This window comes from Saccopteryx bilineata, chromosome 2 (assembly GCF_036850765.1).
Source record: "Saccopteryx bilineata isolate mSacBil1 chromosome 2, mSacBil1_pri_phased_curated, whole genome shotgun sequence".
Taxonomy (NCBI): Eukaryota; Metazoa; Chordata; class Mammalia; order Chiroptera; family Emballonuridae; genus Saccopteryx; species Saccopteryx bilineata.
This window is the reverse complement of record NC_089491.1, coordinates 270,050,831-270,068,830: the sequence shown is the minus strand read 5'-3', so window position 1 is coordinate 270,068,830 and position 18,000 is coordinate 270,050,831. Positions and strand designations below refer to the sequence as shown.

At 51.8% G+C, this 18,000-nt stretch overlaps 1 protein-coding gene and 1 non-coding gene across 3 annotated transcripts in view; one reads left to right on the top strand and one right to left on the bottom strand.

The window, feature by feature from the left end:
- Positions 1-18,000, top strand: part of CUX2 (cut like homeobox 2) — a 230,326-nt gene that overhangs the window by 190,382 nt on the left and 21,944 nt on the right. For both annotated transcript variants that reach the window (XM_066260586.1, XM_066260585.1), the window contains exons 5-10: positions 6,412-6,546; positions 8,256-8,379; positions 10,671-10,747; positions 11,635-11,701; positions 12,810-12,858; positions 16,912-17,016. In XM_066260586.1, the coding sequence (XP_066116683.1) occupies positions 6,412-6,546; positions 8,256-8,379; positions 10,671-10,747; positions 11,635-11,701; positions 12,810-12,858; positions 16,912-17,016 (557 nt within the window). The remainder of the gene's footprint in view (positions 1-6,411; positions 6,547-8,255; positions 8,380-10,670; positions 10,748-11,634; positions 11,702-12,809; positions 12,859-16,911; positions 17,017-18,000) is intronic.
- On the bottom strand, positions 3,820-3,895 carry TRNAT-GGU (transfer RNA threonine (anticodon GGU)). Its single transcript has one exon. It is a non-coding gene; the product is annotated as a tRNA-Thr (tRNA).

The following is an 18,000-nucleotide window of genomic DNA, read 5'->3' as shown; positions in this document are numbered from 1 at the left end:
CTCATGGCTCTGGGCAGCTGTGGGTCTCGGCTGATGGGTTTCTGGTGGAAGTGCTGAGCCCAGAGGATGGATAGAATAAACCTCAGACAGCCATGCAGCTCCGAGAAATCTTACCGAGGCCGACAGGGAACCCCAAAGCAGAATGTACTGATCTGCTCAGGCTACTGTAACAAAATACCCCAGACAGGGAGCAGGGGAGCAGAAACAACAGAATATGTTTCTCACAGCTCTGGAGGCTGGAAGTCAGGACCCAGGTACCAGCAGGGTTGGTTTCCGGTGAGAGCTCTCTTCTTGGCTTGCAGGTGGCTGCCTTCTGGCTGTGTCCTCACATGGCCATTCCTCTGTACAGAAAATGAGTGAGCTCTGGAGTCCTTTCCTATTCTAAAAGGACACCAGTCCTATCAGATTAGGACCTCACCCTTATAATCTCATTTAGCTCTAATTATGTCCTTAAAGACCTCATCTCCAAACACAGTCACATCAGGGGTTAGGGATTCGACTTATGGATTTGGGACTACACAATTCAGTCCATGATACAGGGGTTGCCCGTTCCAGCATTGGCAGGAGTGACCCTGCTGCCCCCGCCATGCTCAGTCGTTGGCTGTGAGCCGCCTAAGTGAGTGTGGCCTTCAGGTGACTGCTGCAGTAGATGCAAAGGTGCAGCACCTGGGGACAGACGGTCCCCACCTCCTCGCAGGTTCTCTCTTGAAGGAACAGCTGGGTGGCATGCCCCACTGCTGCTACATGTAGTAATAATAAGAACAAGGGCAACACCCTCTCAGCTGGCCAGTGCTGAGCCCTGTTAGGGGGCCTCAGCGTGCTCCCGGAACCCTTGCACATTCCTGTGCTACTTAGTAGATCCTCTTGTTATCCACATTTTACTGATGGGGAAACTGAGGCTCAGGGAGCCTACGTAACTTTCCCCAAAGGTATGCTAGCCAGGCCCCCAACCCCTTTATCTGAGGGTGGCTTTGGGAATTTGGAGGAGTCACAATGTTTGCACCTTCTGTGTCAAGTTCAGCTGTGAAGGCATTTAATGATCACCCTCCTTGAGCGTCTCAGCTCTAGGAGATAGGCCCAGGGCCAAAGCGCTCACTCCAGCAGGACTGCACCTCTGGCTAATGCCATCCAATGTTGATTGTGTGCCTGGGGTATGCGTGTCATAAAAATTTAAGCCCAGCCTGACCTGTGGTGGCGCCGTGGATAAAGTGTCAACCTGGAACTGCTGAGGTTGCTGGTTCGAAACCCTGGGCTTGCCTGGTCAAGGCACATATGGGAGTTGGTGCTTCCAGTTCCTCCCCACCTTCTCTCTCTGTCTCTCTCTCTCCTCTCTAAAATGAATAAATAAAATAAATAAATAAATAAATTTAAGCCCAGAGTCCAAAGAGGCCAGGTGCTTGGCCCAAGGTAGCACAGCAAGCCAGCGGCAAGGCCAAGGACAGAGCCCTTAGTCTCATGCTACTGACCTAATAGTAAGAAATCCTCCATGCCCTACCTCAAGGCAGCTTGGCCCACGGCAAAGAGTTACCTGGATTCAAATTTCATCTCTGCCACAGCTGAGCTCAGTAACCTTGGGCACATGGCATCTCCTCTCTGGGCCTTCATCTCCTTGTCTGGAAAGTGGAGATGCCAGCCTCTCCCTCACCGGACTTTACCTTCACACACTCCATGTCTCAGTTTCCCCATCCATGAAATAGGAACACAACAATACCTACCTCACAGTGCTGTGGTAAAGATTGAATGAATTCTGAAATGTTTAAAGTTCATCATGGCCTGACTTTGGCTGAATCATCTGAGGTGCTCCCCCCATTCTCTCCCTCAAACTGGGGAGACAGGAGGCAACATAGTGTGGGAAGAAGAGGCCCAAGGGCCATCTCAGCCCTGCTACCAACATGTACCCCATATGTCCACTGGGGTGAGGGGTGTTGAACAAATTAACCCGATAGGCCCCTCCCCAGTGTGACTTTCTAAGCTGGAGTCTTTGGGTCCCAGAGTGGCGTTCAAAGCAGGATTGTGGAATTCTGGATCTCCTGGGGACTGATGAGAATACATGAGGCTATCCCCTGCCTGAGATTTTGTAGGGGTCCCCATGCAGACACCTGACCCCCAGAACGCCAGGAGTCCTCCTCAGTAATCAACTTTTAATAGCCCTACTATGCACTTAGCACTACACAAATCTCTATACACCAGTCCTAACGACCACAGTCTACATGTGCGACCCCATTTTACAGGTGAGAAAGTGGAGGTTCTGAGTCGTTAACTGTCCAGAGGTTTTTAAATCATAATGCCTCCCTCTCTCAGTTTTCTATAAAATCTTCCAATAATAGTTTTTAAGCAGTTATTTTTTTTCTCACTTTATAAGTGGGGAGACCGAGGCTCAAAGCCCCAAGGGATTTGGACCCAGAACTGGACTTTGGACTCTGTGTAGCAGCAAATGAGGGGAAAGACAGAGCTGGAGCCACTGGGCCTGTACTGTCTGCCTAGCCCCACTCCCGCAGCCCCCCAGGGCCCACTTGAGGTCAGCTTCCCTGGAACAGCATGCACAGGGCAGCACCAAGCGACCTGCAGGGCCTCCATGCAGAACGAAACGTAGATCCCTGACCCCAGGAGTAGGGTCAGTGACATCCTTTCTCACCCAAGCGTAGTCTTCCTGGCTTGGGCTCACGGTCTGCTAGCACTAGAGCCACAAGCTGGACCTTCCCCATCTCCTTGGGACCGGAGCAGCCCCCTCCCGTGTTTATCTAACTCTCCTGACCCTGGCAAGTGCCCTTCGCCTTCTTCTCCCTTTCTCAAAAATCAGGACACAATAGGAAGCGTTTCCTTGAACTTATTAAAAAACCCAGACTTGTAAATTAATTTGTCCGTGTTGTACAAAGGCAGTACAGATGAACTCATTAGCATGCACACAACAAATAATTATAGATGAATTTTTAGCTGGCCTGCCTAATGCACTCGCTGGGTTAATTATGTCAATGTATAATTACATCAGCCCGGGGAGACATAATGGCATACCCCGCTGAGCAGGCCCTGCCTAATGACAGGCATGGGGGGAGGGCCGGCAGAGGAAACGGCTGCGCACCTGCTGCCTCAGCCCAAACTCCATTGTCTGAGCTCCCACCACCTAGACCAGGGGTCCCCAAACTACAGCCCGCGGGCCACATGTGGCCTCCTGAGGCCATTTATCCAGCCCCCGCCGCACTTCCGGAAGGGGCACCTCTATCATTGGTGGTCAGTGATAGGAGCACAGGATGCGGAGGGGTGCATCCTGTGCTCCTGGAGTACTGTATGTGGTGGCGCCGCAAAGTGCGGTGTCGCTCATGTACAGTACTACTTCCAGTGACACAGGATGCACATGTCATGGCTCCAGAAGTGCGTCATATCACTTGTTACGGCTAGCAGTGACAAATATGAAACCGGATATTGACCATCTCATTAGCCAAAAGCAGGCCCATAGTTCCCATTGAAATACTGGTCAGTTTGTTGATTTAAATTTATTGTTCTTTTTTTTTTTTTTTTTTTTTTTTTTTTTTTTTGTATTTTTCTGAAGCTGGAAATGGGGAGGCAGTCAGACAGACTCCCGCATGCGCCCGACCGGGATCCACCCGGCACGCCCACCAGGGGGCGATGCTCTGCCCATCCAGGGCGTCGCTCTGTCACAACCAGAGCCACTCTAGCGCCTGAGGCAGAGGCCAAGGAGCCATCCCCAGCGCCCAGGCCATCTTTTTGCTCCAATGGAGCCTCGGCTGCGGGAGGGGAAGAGAGAGACAGAGAGGGAGGAGAGGGGGAGGGGTGGAGAAGCAGATGGGCGCCTCTCCTGTGTGCCCTGGCCGGGAATCGAACCCGGGACTCCCGCACACCAGGCCGACGCTCTACCACTGAGCCAACCGGCCAGGGCTTGTTCTTTATTTTAAATATTGTATTTGTTCTCGTTTTTTGTTTTTGTTTTTTTTTACTTTAAAATAAGATATGTGCAGTGTGCGTAGGGATTTGTTCATAGTTTTTTTTTTATAGTCTGGCCCTCCAACGGTCTGAGGGACAGTGAACTGGCCCCCTGTGTAAAAAGTTTGGGGACTCCTGACCTAGACGAACAGGCAGGAGGAGAGGGGCCTTGTTCCAGCCAGACCTGAAGGCCCATGTATAGGCACTACCCCATTTCTTCTGTCAGCAAATTTTTTTTTTTCATTTTTCCAAAGCTGGAAACGGGGAGGCAGTCAGACAGACTCCCGCATGTGCCCAACCGGGATCCACCCGGCATGTCCACCAGGGGGCGATGCTCTGCCCATCTGGGGCGTTGCTCTGTTGCGACCAGAGCCACTCTAGCGCCTGGGGCAGAGGCCAAGGAGCCATCCCCAGCGCCCGGGCCATCTTTGCTCCAATGGAGCCTTGGCTGCGGGAGGGGAAGAGAAAGACAGAGAGGAAGGAGAGGGGGAGGGGTGGAGAAGCAGATGGGTGCTTCTCCTGTGTGCCCTGGCCGGGAATCGAACCCGGGACTCCCACACACCAGGCCGACGCTCTACCACTGAGCCAACCGGCCAGGGCCAGCAAATATTTATTGAGTCAGACTGTGTGTCCATCCACAAAGGGTCCAGGGAGGGAGCAAACACAGATGCGGTCAGTCCTAACCTGTCTTGTGGCAGCGTTTCGGTCTAGTGTGTGTTAGTGAGGTGGACTTGCAAATTCATTAAAATTATAAGTACAGTAAATGCTGTGAAGGAAAGGTATCAGTAGCTGGGAGTGCTCATCTCAGAGGACTGACTGGTCAAGGGAGGCTTCCTGGAAGAAATGACATTTGAGGTACAAAGATGAGTAAGCCTGTAGGGAGTCTCTCGGGTGGGAAGGTGCGTGAGGGACTGAGGGAAGACAGTCAGTGTGACTGGAGCTCAGAAAGGCAGAAATAACAAGGACTGCTGTTTGTTCTGAGTTGACCAAGCGTTCGGCTCCGTGTTGTAGTCTTTGCACGGATCCTCATCATGACCCCATGAGGTGGGTACATTTATGGTAAAGCACAGAGAATTAGAGTCTTTTGTCAAGGTCACACAGCGATCCCGAGCAGCATGCATGGATTAGACCAGGCAAGACCCAGGGATCTGTCTCCAGGGTCCATGCTCCTAACCCTTTTGCCCCTCAGCAGAGAGCAGTGGCCAAGCAGATGCTGGCAGGAGATTCTGGTGGAAGGACCAGGAAGAGTGAGCGCTCCGGTGCTTTTAAAAGGACTGTGGGCCAGAGCCAAGCACCTTGATCAGGAGTAAGGAGGCCCTAGTTGCCCTGGGCCCCTATGAACACTTAGCCGCAGCTGCTGGGGTTGAAATATCCACACTACTAGGATAGGAAAGCCTTTGAGACATCAGAGAAAGAGACCCAGACTCAAACCTCACCTCCACTCTTCAGCAAGTTACCTGGCTTCTCTGTGCCTCAGATTCCTCACCTGTGAAAGTGAGTTGGGTCCAAGCCAGCCTCCAGAGGATGCTGGGTGCATCATGGAACCTGTTCCCCTGGACAGGCTTTGTAACCTGGCAGGTGCCACACCAACCTCTGGCATTATCCAGCTGTTCTTAGTACCTGCCCAGGCGGGGAATTGGGCAAAGTCCCCTGGAAGAAGGGGTGCTGGATTTCTAGATCTGAAGAAAGGAAGTGCTTGCTAGGTTTCAGTCAGCAAGGGAGCATTCCTCACACTTTAGCTCTTGGGAAATAGGAAGGCATCTAATATGCAGCTGTGCACTTCCAGAAAAGCCATTATTTAATCAACCTGTGTGTCAAAAATGAGGGTATGTTAGGCCAGGTCCTAAGAAGCACCCTAAGGAGTCTATGTGCAAGGATGCTATGAGGAAACACAGGGAAGGAAAAATAGAGAGGGAGCCAGGAGAACTGGGTGGAAGAATCCAGGCCACAGACAGCCTAAGGAAGCCCTAGGAGAGGCCTTGGGGGAGTCCTGTGCCCTCAGAGCAGTCCACGTCCCCAGGAGCATGTCTGTTGTTCTCTTCGCTGCCTACAAGCCTTGTCTAGAAAGGCCTCTGGGAAGGCCAACCTCAAACTGATGAATTTCAGAGCAGGGTCCTTGCTCAGTGACATTCCTTGTGGTTGGAGGCATGCAAGACACAGTCTCATGGCTGCCACAGATGGCACCATAGAATTTGGAAAATGCAATTACGGTGATGGTTATTATTGTTATTACTGTTCCCAGCTGTGCAGGACACCCGCCACCATTGGGACAGCACACGGTCCCCTGAGCTGGTGCCTGGAAAAGGCTGCTCCCTCATAAAGCAGCAAGACCACACTGCTCCCCTACACCATCAGAGCGACAGGGCAGCTCTTATGGATTGTCCGCCCAACCCAGCTCCCCTTGGAGGGACCTGCCAGGCCCCACAGCCTCAGCCTGGGCATCCCTCAAGCCCCAGTTCTCTCTCTCTGCAGACCCTGTGCCTGTATTTGAGGCGACACGCAGCCTAGACGACAGACTGCAGCCCTCCAGCTTTGACACCAGCAGGCAGCCACCACGAAACCTCCACAGTTCGTGGAAAAGGCACCCCGAGCTCCTCAGCCCTAAAGGTACTCATAAGGCCTTCACTGGACATCCATCATAAACAACTAGTCTGTGGGTCTTCGGCAGCCAAACCTTACCATGGGTTGGGAAGGAGGGTGTGCAGGGAACTCAACTTGATCATTTTAGATACAGGAGGTACACTTCTGCTGAAATCCCAGAGGCTTGATCTGTTTGAAGGGGATGCTCTATAGCAGGGGTAGTCAACCTTTTCATACCTACCACCCACTTTTGTATCTCTGTTAGTAGTAAAATTTTCTAACCACCCACCAGTTCCACAGTAATGGTGATTTATAAAGGCCTGACCTGTGGTGGCGCAGTGGATAAAGCGTCGACCTGGAAATGCTGAGGTCGCTGGTTCGAAACCCTGGGCTTGCCTGGTCAAGGCACATATGGGAGTTGATGCTTCCAGCTCCTCCCCACGTTCTCTCTCTGTCTCTCTCACCTCTCTCTCTCCTTCTCTGTCTCCCTCTCTCCCTTTCTCTCTCCTCTCTAAAATGAATAAATAAAATTAAAAAAAAAACCTTTTTATAAAGTAGGGAAGTAACTTTATAAAATTTATAAAGCAGAGTTACAGCAAGTTAAAGCATATAATAATAATTACTTACCAAGTACTTTATGTCAGATTTTTGCTGTTTGGCAGAATAAATCTTTATAAAATAACTTACTATAGTTAAATCTATCTTTTTATTTATAAATAAATAAAAATATTTGGTTGCTCCGCTACCGCCCACCATGAAAGCTGGGAACGCCCACTAGTGGGTGGTAGGTTGACTACCATTGCTCTATAGGATTTCAGGTGGTAAGAAAGAGGGGAAGGGTCCAGTATAGGGATCACTGTCTAAGGAACAAATGAGTAGGATTCATCTCAGCTCTGCAAGATTACCATTTCTTCTGTAGAGGGCCAGAGAATAAATATTTCAGGACGGGTGGTTGCCAGGGTGACTGTTTAATGGGTACTGGTTTCCTTTTGAGGTGATGACAATGTTTTGGAATTAGTGGTACTGATTATACAATATCATAGCTATATTAAATGTCACTGAACTATACACTTTAGAAATGGTGAATTTTATGTTATGTACTGTATCTCCCCCATGTATAAGACGCACCATTTTATGAAAACTTTGGAGTCTAAAAACTGGGTGCGTATTATACAGTAATTGTAGATATTTTACTTGCATTTCCCGCTTTTTCACGCTTGTTTGTGTGCTCATTGTTGAAGACAGTGATTCATCATCAGACACAGATGAGGACAAGCTAATGGATGGGAATTCTGACAGTGATGAGTTGTATAAATTTTTTGATGACTGAAACTTGAGTTCAATAACTTTATGTAATACATTTTTTTTTCAAATTTCAGATCCCAAAATTAGGGTGCGCCTTATACATGGGGAAATACGGTATATTTTACCAAGACTTTAAAGAAAAATAAGAAGGCCTAAGAGGCAGGGACAGGTCTGAGAGGGCCAAGGGCTTTGCCCTCTAGGCACGCTGTGCGAGGCTGGCAGGAAGGGAACTTGACTTTCTCGCACACGTGCACGCGCATGCGCACTCACAGCTACCGCCCAGCTGGCCCCATTGACCCCAGGTCCCGGCAGCTGCGCTCTCCCCGGCACTGAGTTCGGGAAATGGATTCTTCTCACAGCACTTTTGATCAATCTTATTTGCAGACAGTAGCCCAAACAATGGGTGTTTCTCCATCTTTTTCTTCCTCCAGAGCAGAGAGAGGGGACGTCCCCCGCTGGACCCACGCTGACCGAGGGGTGCCGCCTCCCAGGCATTCCCAACAAAGCCCTCCTGACAGAAGCTTTGCTGCAGAGAAATGAGACGGAGAAGCAAAAGTGAGTGGGGAGGGCAGGAAGGTCACCCCTTCCCGGGACAGCTGGGGAATCCAGATGCAGGCGGGAGACGGAGACACAGGCCTGGGTTCGAGCTCCAGCTCAGCGGCCTGAGGCAGGTCGTATCACCTCCCTGAGCTTCCATTTCCCCATCTGGAAAACAGGGCTAATGGCAGTGTTGAGTGCTCCAGAGAAACAGAGCCGGTGGGATTTTTTAAAAGTACTTAAGGGGCCCTGGCCGGTTGGCTCAGTGGTAAGAGCGTCGGCCTGGCGTGCAGGAGTCCCAAGTTCGATTCCCGGCCAGGGCACACAGGAGAGGCGCCCATCTGCTTCTTCACCCTCCCCCTCTCCTTCCTCTGTTTCTCTCTTCCCCTCCCGCAGCCAAGGCTCCACTGGAGCAAAGTTTGCCCGGGCACTGAGGATGTCTCTGTGGCCTCTGCCTCAGGCGCTACGGCAGAGCCAGAGCATCGCCCCCTGGTGGACATACTGGGTGGATCCCGGTGGGGCTCATGCGGGAGTCTGACTGCCACCCTGTTTCCAGCTTCGGAAAAATACAAAAAAAAAAAAAAAAAAAGTACTTAAGGGACGTATTTGAAGGACTTAAATCACACAGCTGGGGCTGGCAAGTCCACATTGGTCCATCTGGCCAGCAGGCTGGACTGTCAGGCAGCAGTCAGTGTTGCAGTCTTGAGGCTGTACTTCCTCAGTTTTGTTCAGACCATCAACTGATTCGATTCGGCCCGGCCACATTATTGAGAACATCTTCCTTTACTAATGTTGACTGATTGTAGATGTTAACAACATCTACAAAATACTTCACAGCAACACCTAAACTAGTGTGTGACTGGACAAGTGGGTACTACAGCCTCACCATGGGAACACATAACTCTGACCATCACAGGTGTTATCAAGTCTTTGTCTGGTGTGGGAATGAACTGAGGCGACACCTGCACATGCTCAGCATGGCACTCACACAGAGGGGGGGGTGTCAGAATGCTTGCCTTTACAGTTGGTGTCGTGGCAATAGTATCTGGATTCTGGGGGTATTTCTAGGACAGTTTTGTGATACATTTATCCTTTCATTTATTCATTTCACACATTTATGTAGCCACCTACTATGTGCCAGCCACTGTTGTAGAGACATAGCAATAAATAAAATGTGCAAAACTCCATGCTCCATTTACATTCTAGGGAGGAAGACACAAATAAATAAGACAAAATGAAGTGAACATGTGTTAGATCAGTGTCCCCCAACCTTTTTTGGGCCATGGACTGGTTTAATGTCAGAAAATATTTTCACGGACCGTCCTTTAGGGTGGGATGGATAAATGTATCACGTGACCGAGACAAGTGTCAAGAGTGAGTCTTAGACGGATGTAACAGAAGGAATCTGGTCATTTTTAAAAAATAAAACATCATTCATACTTAAATATAAATAAAACGGAAATAATGTAAGTTATTTATTCTTTCTCTGTGGACCAGTACCAAATGGCCCACGGACTGGTACCAGTCCGCAGCCCAGGGGTTGGGGACCACTGCATTAGATGATGATCAGGGTTGTGAGGAAGAATAAAGCAGGGAAGGGGGAGGAGGAGATGGAGGGCTGCCATTTTAAATAGAATTGGGGGAGGCCTCACTGGGAAGGTGAGCAAAGCCTGACTGAGGCAAAGGAGTGAGCCTTGCAGATATACAGGGGATGGGTGCTCTGGGGAGCTCTGGGGGAGCTCCTCCCCCAGAGTCTCTGAACCTGATGATGTGAGGCCCTGGCTTTGCCTACACCCTCCACCAGTCCAGGTAGGGCCTCTTTTTCTCTGACGAGATGCTCACGTTGCACCCATGCTAGGCCCCGATGGGCTGGATGGGCATCCCAAACTTCTGCCAAAGAGGGAAAAATGCCTCCCAGAACAGTGATAGTAATGATTTGAGGAAACACTGGGTGCCAGGTGACATGCTGAGCATGCTTCACACACCCCCTGAGGTGGACCATCAGAACCCCATTTTGTAGACAAGGAAACTGAGGTGTAGGGAGGTGAGGTTGCTGGCTACTGTAGCCCCTCCCCCCAGAATGCTGCCAGAAACTTAACTGGGCCAGCCAGAGTGGGGCCACGTGTCAGCAGCAAGGCAGCTTAATGTCTGGATGTTGAGTCTAAGGACATGGGCTGCGTTGTGTTTGAGACAGAGATACTGATTACAGGAAATAGGCAAGGGGGCAAGAAACTGGGGTGGGGTCCAGGTAAGGCCCATCCACAGGGACATGAGCAGAGCTGGCATGAGCAGGAGCGGTCTCTTCGCAGGGGCCTTCAAGAAGTACAGATCACTCTGGCAGCCAGACTGGGGGAGGCAGAGGAAAAGATCAAGGTCCTACATTCAGGTATGTATGTAGCATGTGGCCCCAGCCCTCACAAAGCACCCTGGCCCCACCAGACCAGGGGGTGGCGGAGGCAGGCACTGATGCTATGAACACAAGCTCAGGTGTTTAGAATCCAGAGGGCAAGAAGAGAGTTTAGGAAGGGGAAGAAAAGACCCACATTCCCCAGTCAGGGTCTGAGCCCCGACCTCTGGAGGCCATACTACTGTGGAGAGAAGGTTTGAAATATTATAGAATTAAAATAGCAGTAGCAAATATATGACCTTTAGCAGCCCAGCATGCAACCAAGGCTGTCAGGTTAGGGAAGGCAGTAGGAAAGGGTGGAGTCTGGGGCAAACTAGAAAACTCAGCATTATCTAATGAGATGGCCATGGCTGAGCACCAGCCAGGCACTGCCTTATGGCCCAGTGTAACTTATCCCCTTATCCCTTCAATTCTCAGAAATCTGGAATTTTATGAGAAATACCTCATTTATTATAATATACTTGTATCAGTTGACTTCATTACTCCACCCTGTCTCCCCTCACCTGCCAGGTCTGGACCTCAAGGTGAGTGAGCTATGGGTGGATTGTCCTACCCAGATCCTGGAGTGACCTAAGGGTGCTGGAAAGCTCATACCCCACGACATAGGACAGAAGACCCACATGGGTCTTCTGAGATTTATAGAGGGGTCATCTCTGCTGCCCTCGCCACCCCAGTCATTCCACATGCCTCCCACCAGCTTGAAGCTCCTCTAGGGGCATGAAACTCACTACCTGTCACAAATTCTAACTGAAAGAATGGTCTTCCTTCACTACCCTAGACCTCATTCTGCCTTCCAGGCCCTGCAGGAGTGGGCTCGACCTCCCTGGAGGTGGGTGGCCTCACCCTGGCTCTTTACTTTTTCCCAGCGTTAAAGGCCACGCAGACAGAGCTGCTGGAGCTGCAGCGGAAATATGATGAGGAGGCGGCATCCAAGTAAGTGAACACCTGCTGAGGTATGCCCCCTCCCTCTGACCCTGTTGGATGGCCCCTCCCTCTGACCCTGCCAGACAGCCCCCTTCCCCTGACCCTGCCAGACAGCCCCTCCCTCTGACCCTGCCAGACAGCCCCTCCCTCTGACCCTTCTGGGGAACCCTTCCTTCTGACCCTGCCAGACAGCCCCTCCCTCTGACCCTGCCAGACAGCCCTTCCCTCTGACCCTGCCAGACAGCCCCTCCCTCTGACCCTGCCAGACAGCCCCTCCCTCTGACCCTGCCAGACAGCCCTTCCCTCTGACCCTGTTGGATGGCCCCCTCCCTCTGACCCTGCCGGACAGCCTCCTCCCTCTGACCCTGTTGGACGGCCCTTCCCTCTGACCCTGCCAGACAGCCCCTCCCTCTGACCCTGCCAGACAGCCCTTCCCTCTGACCCTGCCAGACAGCCCCCTCCCTCTGACCCTGTTGGATGGCCCCTCCCTCTGACCATCCCAGACAGCCCCCTCCCTCTGACCCTGCCAGACAGCCCTTCCCTCTGACCCTGTTGGACGGCCCCTCCCTCTGACCATCCCAGACAGCCCTTCCCTCTGACCCTGCCAGACAGCCCCTCCCTCTGACCCTTCTGGGGAACCCTTCCTTCTGACCCTGTCTGGCACTCCCTCTCCCTCTAACTCTGCCTGGAATACACACTTCATTATGCACCCTCTACTCCCCACCCCCAGAGGCACATGGCTACACACTGGTCATTGCTGTGCCATTTATGTACCACAGACTGTAAGTAGCATTCCAGGTCCCAGGCTGAGCAGGGTCTACCAGATAGCAGCCTGCGCCTCACCCCATCTTCAGGGGCTGTCCCTGTCCTTCACCTGCACAGTCCAACCCTCAGGCCAAGTGTCATCTACCTAAATCACTCTGTACTTGGTGTTTCTTCAGGATTTGAAACATCTGATAGTCCACAAACACTTAGTGCCTGCTGTTTACCCAGGGCTGTGCTGGGTGCTTGGAGGAAAGTTAGAGCATGGCCCTGGCAGACGCTGACTAAGGAGCAATGGGAGGGGCCCTGGCGCTGTCCAGATTCTCTTCCTCAGGGCCTTGTCTTTCTGTCTCAGGGCAGATGAGGTCGGCCTGATCATGACCAACCTGGAGAAAGCTAATCAGGTAAGGAGACGTGTGCTGGGGGCTCATTTTGCACATCGTGGGAGTCTCAGGCTAGGCCAGGAGGACAGGGCTATGCTCAGTTGGTACTTATTGAACCATGTGCCATGCAGAGGGCTGGGGCTGGGAGATGCCTGGTACCCAGTCCCTGAGCTCCTAGAGCGAGGATGCGGATATAACCCTCAGAAATAGGACAATCCAGGCAGCAACGGTCAGGGAAGGGTACCTGACCCGGATTCAGGGGTCAGGGAAGACATCCCGGAAGAAGGCTGTGGAGCTGAGACCGGACCAGCCTTCCAGACTGTGAATGGATGGCATTCCAGACAGCGAGCCACCCAGACAGAGGCCAGGAGTGGCCAGGAGGTGGGAGGCTCTCCCGGTGTCTTTGGGCAGCAGAAGAAGGGAAACAGAGCAGTGGCCAGTGATCCCAGTCAAAGTGCCCATCTCCAGGCTGAGTTGGGACGTGGGTCTCTCCCAGCCACACTGAGTGAGGAGCTGGAGGTAGTGACAAGGGACAAGCCTGGGCCCACTTCTCTCCCTCCCTGCCTACCTGGGGTCTCCTGCAGCCGCCTCACTTGGTCCCAGCCATACCAGCTGAGCACTGGGGCGACCCAGCCTTCCCTGGGCACCACCTCCTAGTCACAGCGGACGTCCTTGCAAGCCCTTCAGTCTCTCAAGTCTCAGTTATCACGTTTATAAATGGGGTCCCTCGTCCGGCTTCCTCTGGCTTCAGATGTGCTATCATCAGGTGGGCAAACCGGGCAGGACACCAAAAAGCAGTGAGGCATGGCCCCGTGGGTCCAGTCTGGGGGCCTGGGGGCCCACCACCTCCTTGCAGCAGGCAGCCATGTGACAGGGCAAGTGGTCACTTCCCTGGGGGTGGTTGAGGAAGGCCTGGAGGGGATGGTGCTGCTGGCCACTGAAGCCAGGGCGCCATGCCCAGCAACCCTGAGTTCCAGGAGAAGGCACAGCAGAGACGTGGCCCCCTGCGGAGGATATTTGGAAAAGAATAGCACTTCCAGGTTAATTTTTTAAATAAGTAATCCACTTGCATAGTTCAAAACTCAGAAAATAAAGGAGGCATACCAGCGAGCTCCGCCTCCCCTCCTCTTCCTGGGCCCCGGGTCTCCTTCCAGAGCTCCATTCACAAGCCCATGAATATATCTACTTTTACCCCTTTTTAAAACAAAAGTCAATATCACACTATGCACACCCTCCTGAACCTTAGTTTCCCTGCTGCTCAGAGCTCATTCCGTGTGCGGATTCACAGCAGCCCCTCTGTTTCCCAGCTCCTTAGCCCTGCTCCGTGTGACACATCCCCATCTCAGCCCGGAGATGGCACATGCTCCGGAAAGGATCAGGGATCAGTTCATTTCAGCTTTGCAGGTCTCTGTAAGCACGGGCAATGTGGGCACAAGCGAGCGTGGCAGTGTGCCAGCAACACTGTTCTTACAAAATGGGCGGCAGCTGCAGTTTGCCGACCCTCCCACCCCCCGGCTACCTAATCCCCTATTGGTGAACATTTATGGTATTTCCAGTCTTTTACCATCATCATCAATACTGCAGTGAATAACTGTGTACAGATGCCATTTCGTACATGCCCAAGTCACTGTATCGGGTAAATTCCCAGAAGTGGGATTACAGGGCAAAGTGTCTGTGTGTTTATAATTCGGCAGATGTGGCTGAACTGCCCTCCACAGGGTTGTACCACTCTTTACCCACTCCAGCATGGCAGGAGGGGGCCTGTCCCTGTAGCCATGCGGGCACCCTGTGTCCTCAGACTTCTGGATCCCTGCCAGCCAGGCTAGAGAAAAAGGATCTTAGAGTAGTTTCAACATGAAATATTTTTTTATGTCTATTTTTTCTGAGTATAAAACTAAAACCTGCTTATTATAGAAAAGTGTGGAGAAGAAAATAAATGTCAAAACTAATAGGTTTTTAATATCCTGGATGTGAACGAGAGGATTCCGGAGCAGAGCAGATCGATATTATCACTCACATAGCCATAACCATGTCAGTCTGCCCCAATTCTTACCCTGGAAGGGTGAGATGAAAACCAAGTGTCACCCTCCAGGCGCCACAGTGTGCACTGTCGGTGAGGGACCCCAAATAGTAATCTGGGTAATTACATAGCCGAGGGATCTTCTGAGAAAGGGAGGTAAGTTTCTCTCCTGGGGAACAGAAGGGCAAGGATTCTGGGTGGTTAGCATCTGGAATGCAAAAGCTTCTCTCTGAGGGAAGATAAGACTGATAGCTACAAACTCTGCTCTCCAACACAGGGGACCTCTCCACAGCCTGGGTCACTCCCCTCCCCCACAAACGTAAACACGTATGTACCTTCTGGGAGGTGAATCTCTAAATCTCTGCAGTTCTCACCAGCTCATCAGCCAGAAATTGACTTCCGAGGCTTGTCTTTTAGCTCAGATCCCAAGTTTTCGTCACATTTGCTCGGAACACCCTAACTGGGCAGGAACAAAACTATTTTCTCGACCACCCCACACACCCCTGAAACAAAGCTGACTTGATCCTTTTCGAGAATGAGGCAGGATTCCAATAAATAAACAAATAAATCCATTAAAAATAAGTTAACCAGTGGATGTGTGTGATTCTCCGTGTGTACAGAGTGGGGAAAGCATCTTGATTGTGAAGGCCAGTGTGTAAGTGAAACATACCCCGGTGGCCTGTGTCACCAGCAGAAGGTAAAAGTAAAGCCACAGCTGTTTTAATTTTTCAAGTGATGGCTCCAGAGCCCACATACCCTGTCGATGTTAATAAAGTTAACCCGTTACTGACACATTTATACGTGTCGGGCACCAAGCTGAGACGCCTAATGAGTCGGGGCTTCCCAAATCACTTCCTTGGAGAGCAGCTCTGCGAGACTGTTGCTTGTATGCTCCCCATTTTGCAGATAGGGAAACTGAAGCTGGGAGGTGAAATCTCTCGCCCAAGGTCGCACACCCAGGAAGTGACAAAGTACAGAATTCTCCCCAAAGCCACGAGGTTGTGTTGTTAACATTTAGGTGCTTCCTCCCAGGCTTTTTTTTTTTTTTTCTCTGAAATGTTTGAAGAGGTAAGCTCCCCCAAGAGACCCAATTCAGTAAGCTGCCTTGCTCTAGTTTGGAAGGGTTTCAGCACGCCTCTGCAGTAGATATGTTTCATGTCCCCCATTTCTTCTTTTTTTTTTTTTTTTTTTTTTTTGTATTTTTCTGAAGCTGGAAACAGGGAGAAACAGTCAGACAGACTCCCGCATGCGCCCGACCGGGATCCACCCGGCACGCCCACCAGGGGCGATGCTCTGCCCACCAGGGGGCAATGCTCTGCCCCTCTGGGGTGTCGCTCTGTCACAACCAGAGCCACTCTAGTGCCTGGGGCAGAGGCCAAGGAGCCATCCCCAGCGCCCGGGCCATCTTTGCTCCAATGGAGCCTCGCTGTGGGAGGGGAAGAGAAAGACAGAGAGGAAGGAGAGGGGGAGGGGTGGAGAAGCAGATGGATGCTTCTCCTGTGTGCCCTGGCCGGGAATCGAACCCGGGACTTCTGCACGCCAGGCTGACGCTCTACCACTGAGCCAACTGGCCAGGGCAGTCATGTCCCCCATTTCACAGACGGAAAACTGAAACCCAGGGAGGGGAAGTGACTTGCCCAGGGGTCTGCAACAGCTTGTGGGCTGGGAAGCTAACCCCAGCAGATGCCCCATCCAGGATTCCACATTTAGTGGCCTGGGAGCTGGGGACAAACCTACCTTCTAACCAGACAGGCCTGCAGCTTACTTGGCAGACAGAAGGGGCCTGGAAGTGTGTGAAAACTTGCCCATCAAGACAGCATATCCCTCTGTGCCCTATTGGATTGGGAGTGTTCTGACTCCTCTCGAGATCTCAAGAACCTTAGGGGAACCAAAAACCAAAGGGTCCCAAACCCAAAAAGTAGGACCCCAAACCCTCAGAGCCCTGCCTCTCCAGCCCATGCCTGAGATGATGCAGGGAGACAGTGGAGGGCCAGCGTGACATCCAGTGTGGCCCACTCACCTCCTAACCACATTTGTCTCATTCTCCTCTCCAGAGAGCTGAGGCTGCCCAGCGGGAGGTGGAAAGTCTTCGGGAACAACTCGCCTCTGTCAACAGCTCCATCCGCCTGGCCTGCTGCTCCCCACAGGGCCCCGGTGGGGTAAGCGTGATGGGAGGGCCAGAGGAAAAGGTTAGGAAGGGCTATGTGTTGTGGGTATGAATATGTGGGTTGATCGTGTGCATCTATGTGAAATTATGCCCCTGGATGTGTGAGTCCCTGTATGTTCACAGTGGATGTAGCATCTTAACTGCCAAGGTCACTATGTAGTTAAACATAATTACTATGACTTGCTTCAACCATCTAAGGGTAGAAATACAGCCCAGCTCTTTTAACTTTTCAAGCTCAAACTTCCATACATCCTGATTAACTGAAAGTCCAGTATCTTCCTTTGACAATCCCTTCAGTCCCAATTTTTCAAAAATTCAAAAATGCCAGGAACCTACTCAGCCCGAAGAGGATTATTCATTCCTATTGCCGGATGCCCACTGGGCAAGAGGGCAGGAGAGGTGGGACCATGAATCCGAGCAGCTGTGCAGTTGTGGTTTTTTTTGTATTTTTCTGAAGCTGGAAATGGGGAGGCAGTCAGACAGACTCCCGCATGCGCCCAACCGGGATCCACCCAGCATGCCCACCAGGGGCGATGCTCTGCCCACCAGGGGGCGATGCTCTGGCCCTCCGGGGCATCGCTCTATTGCAACCAGAGCCATTCTAGCGCCTGGGGCAGAGGCCAAGGAGCCATCCCCAGCGCCCGGGCCATCTTTGCTCCAATGGAGCCTTGGCTGCAGGAGGGAAGAAAGAGACAGAGTGGAAGGAGAGGGGGTGGAGTGGAGAAGCAGATGGGCTCTTCTCTTGTGTGCCCTGGCCAGGAATCAAACCCGGGACCTCTGCACGCCAGGCCAACGCTCTACCACTGAGCCAACCGGCCAGGGCCACAGCTGTGCATTTTTAGTGGCTGCCACCAAGTGTCGCTGTTGACCACTGATCTCATGCTTCTTGGTGAATGCATGGGTGAATGGTTCTCAATATTCTTAAAGACCCAGAACAAAATGGGGCCACATACCAGGATCTGAGGTTAACGTTCAC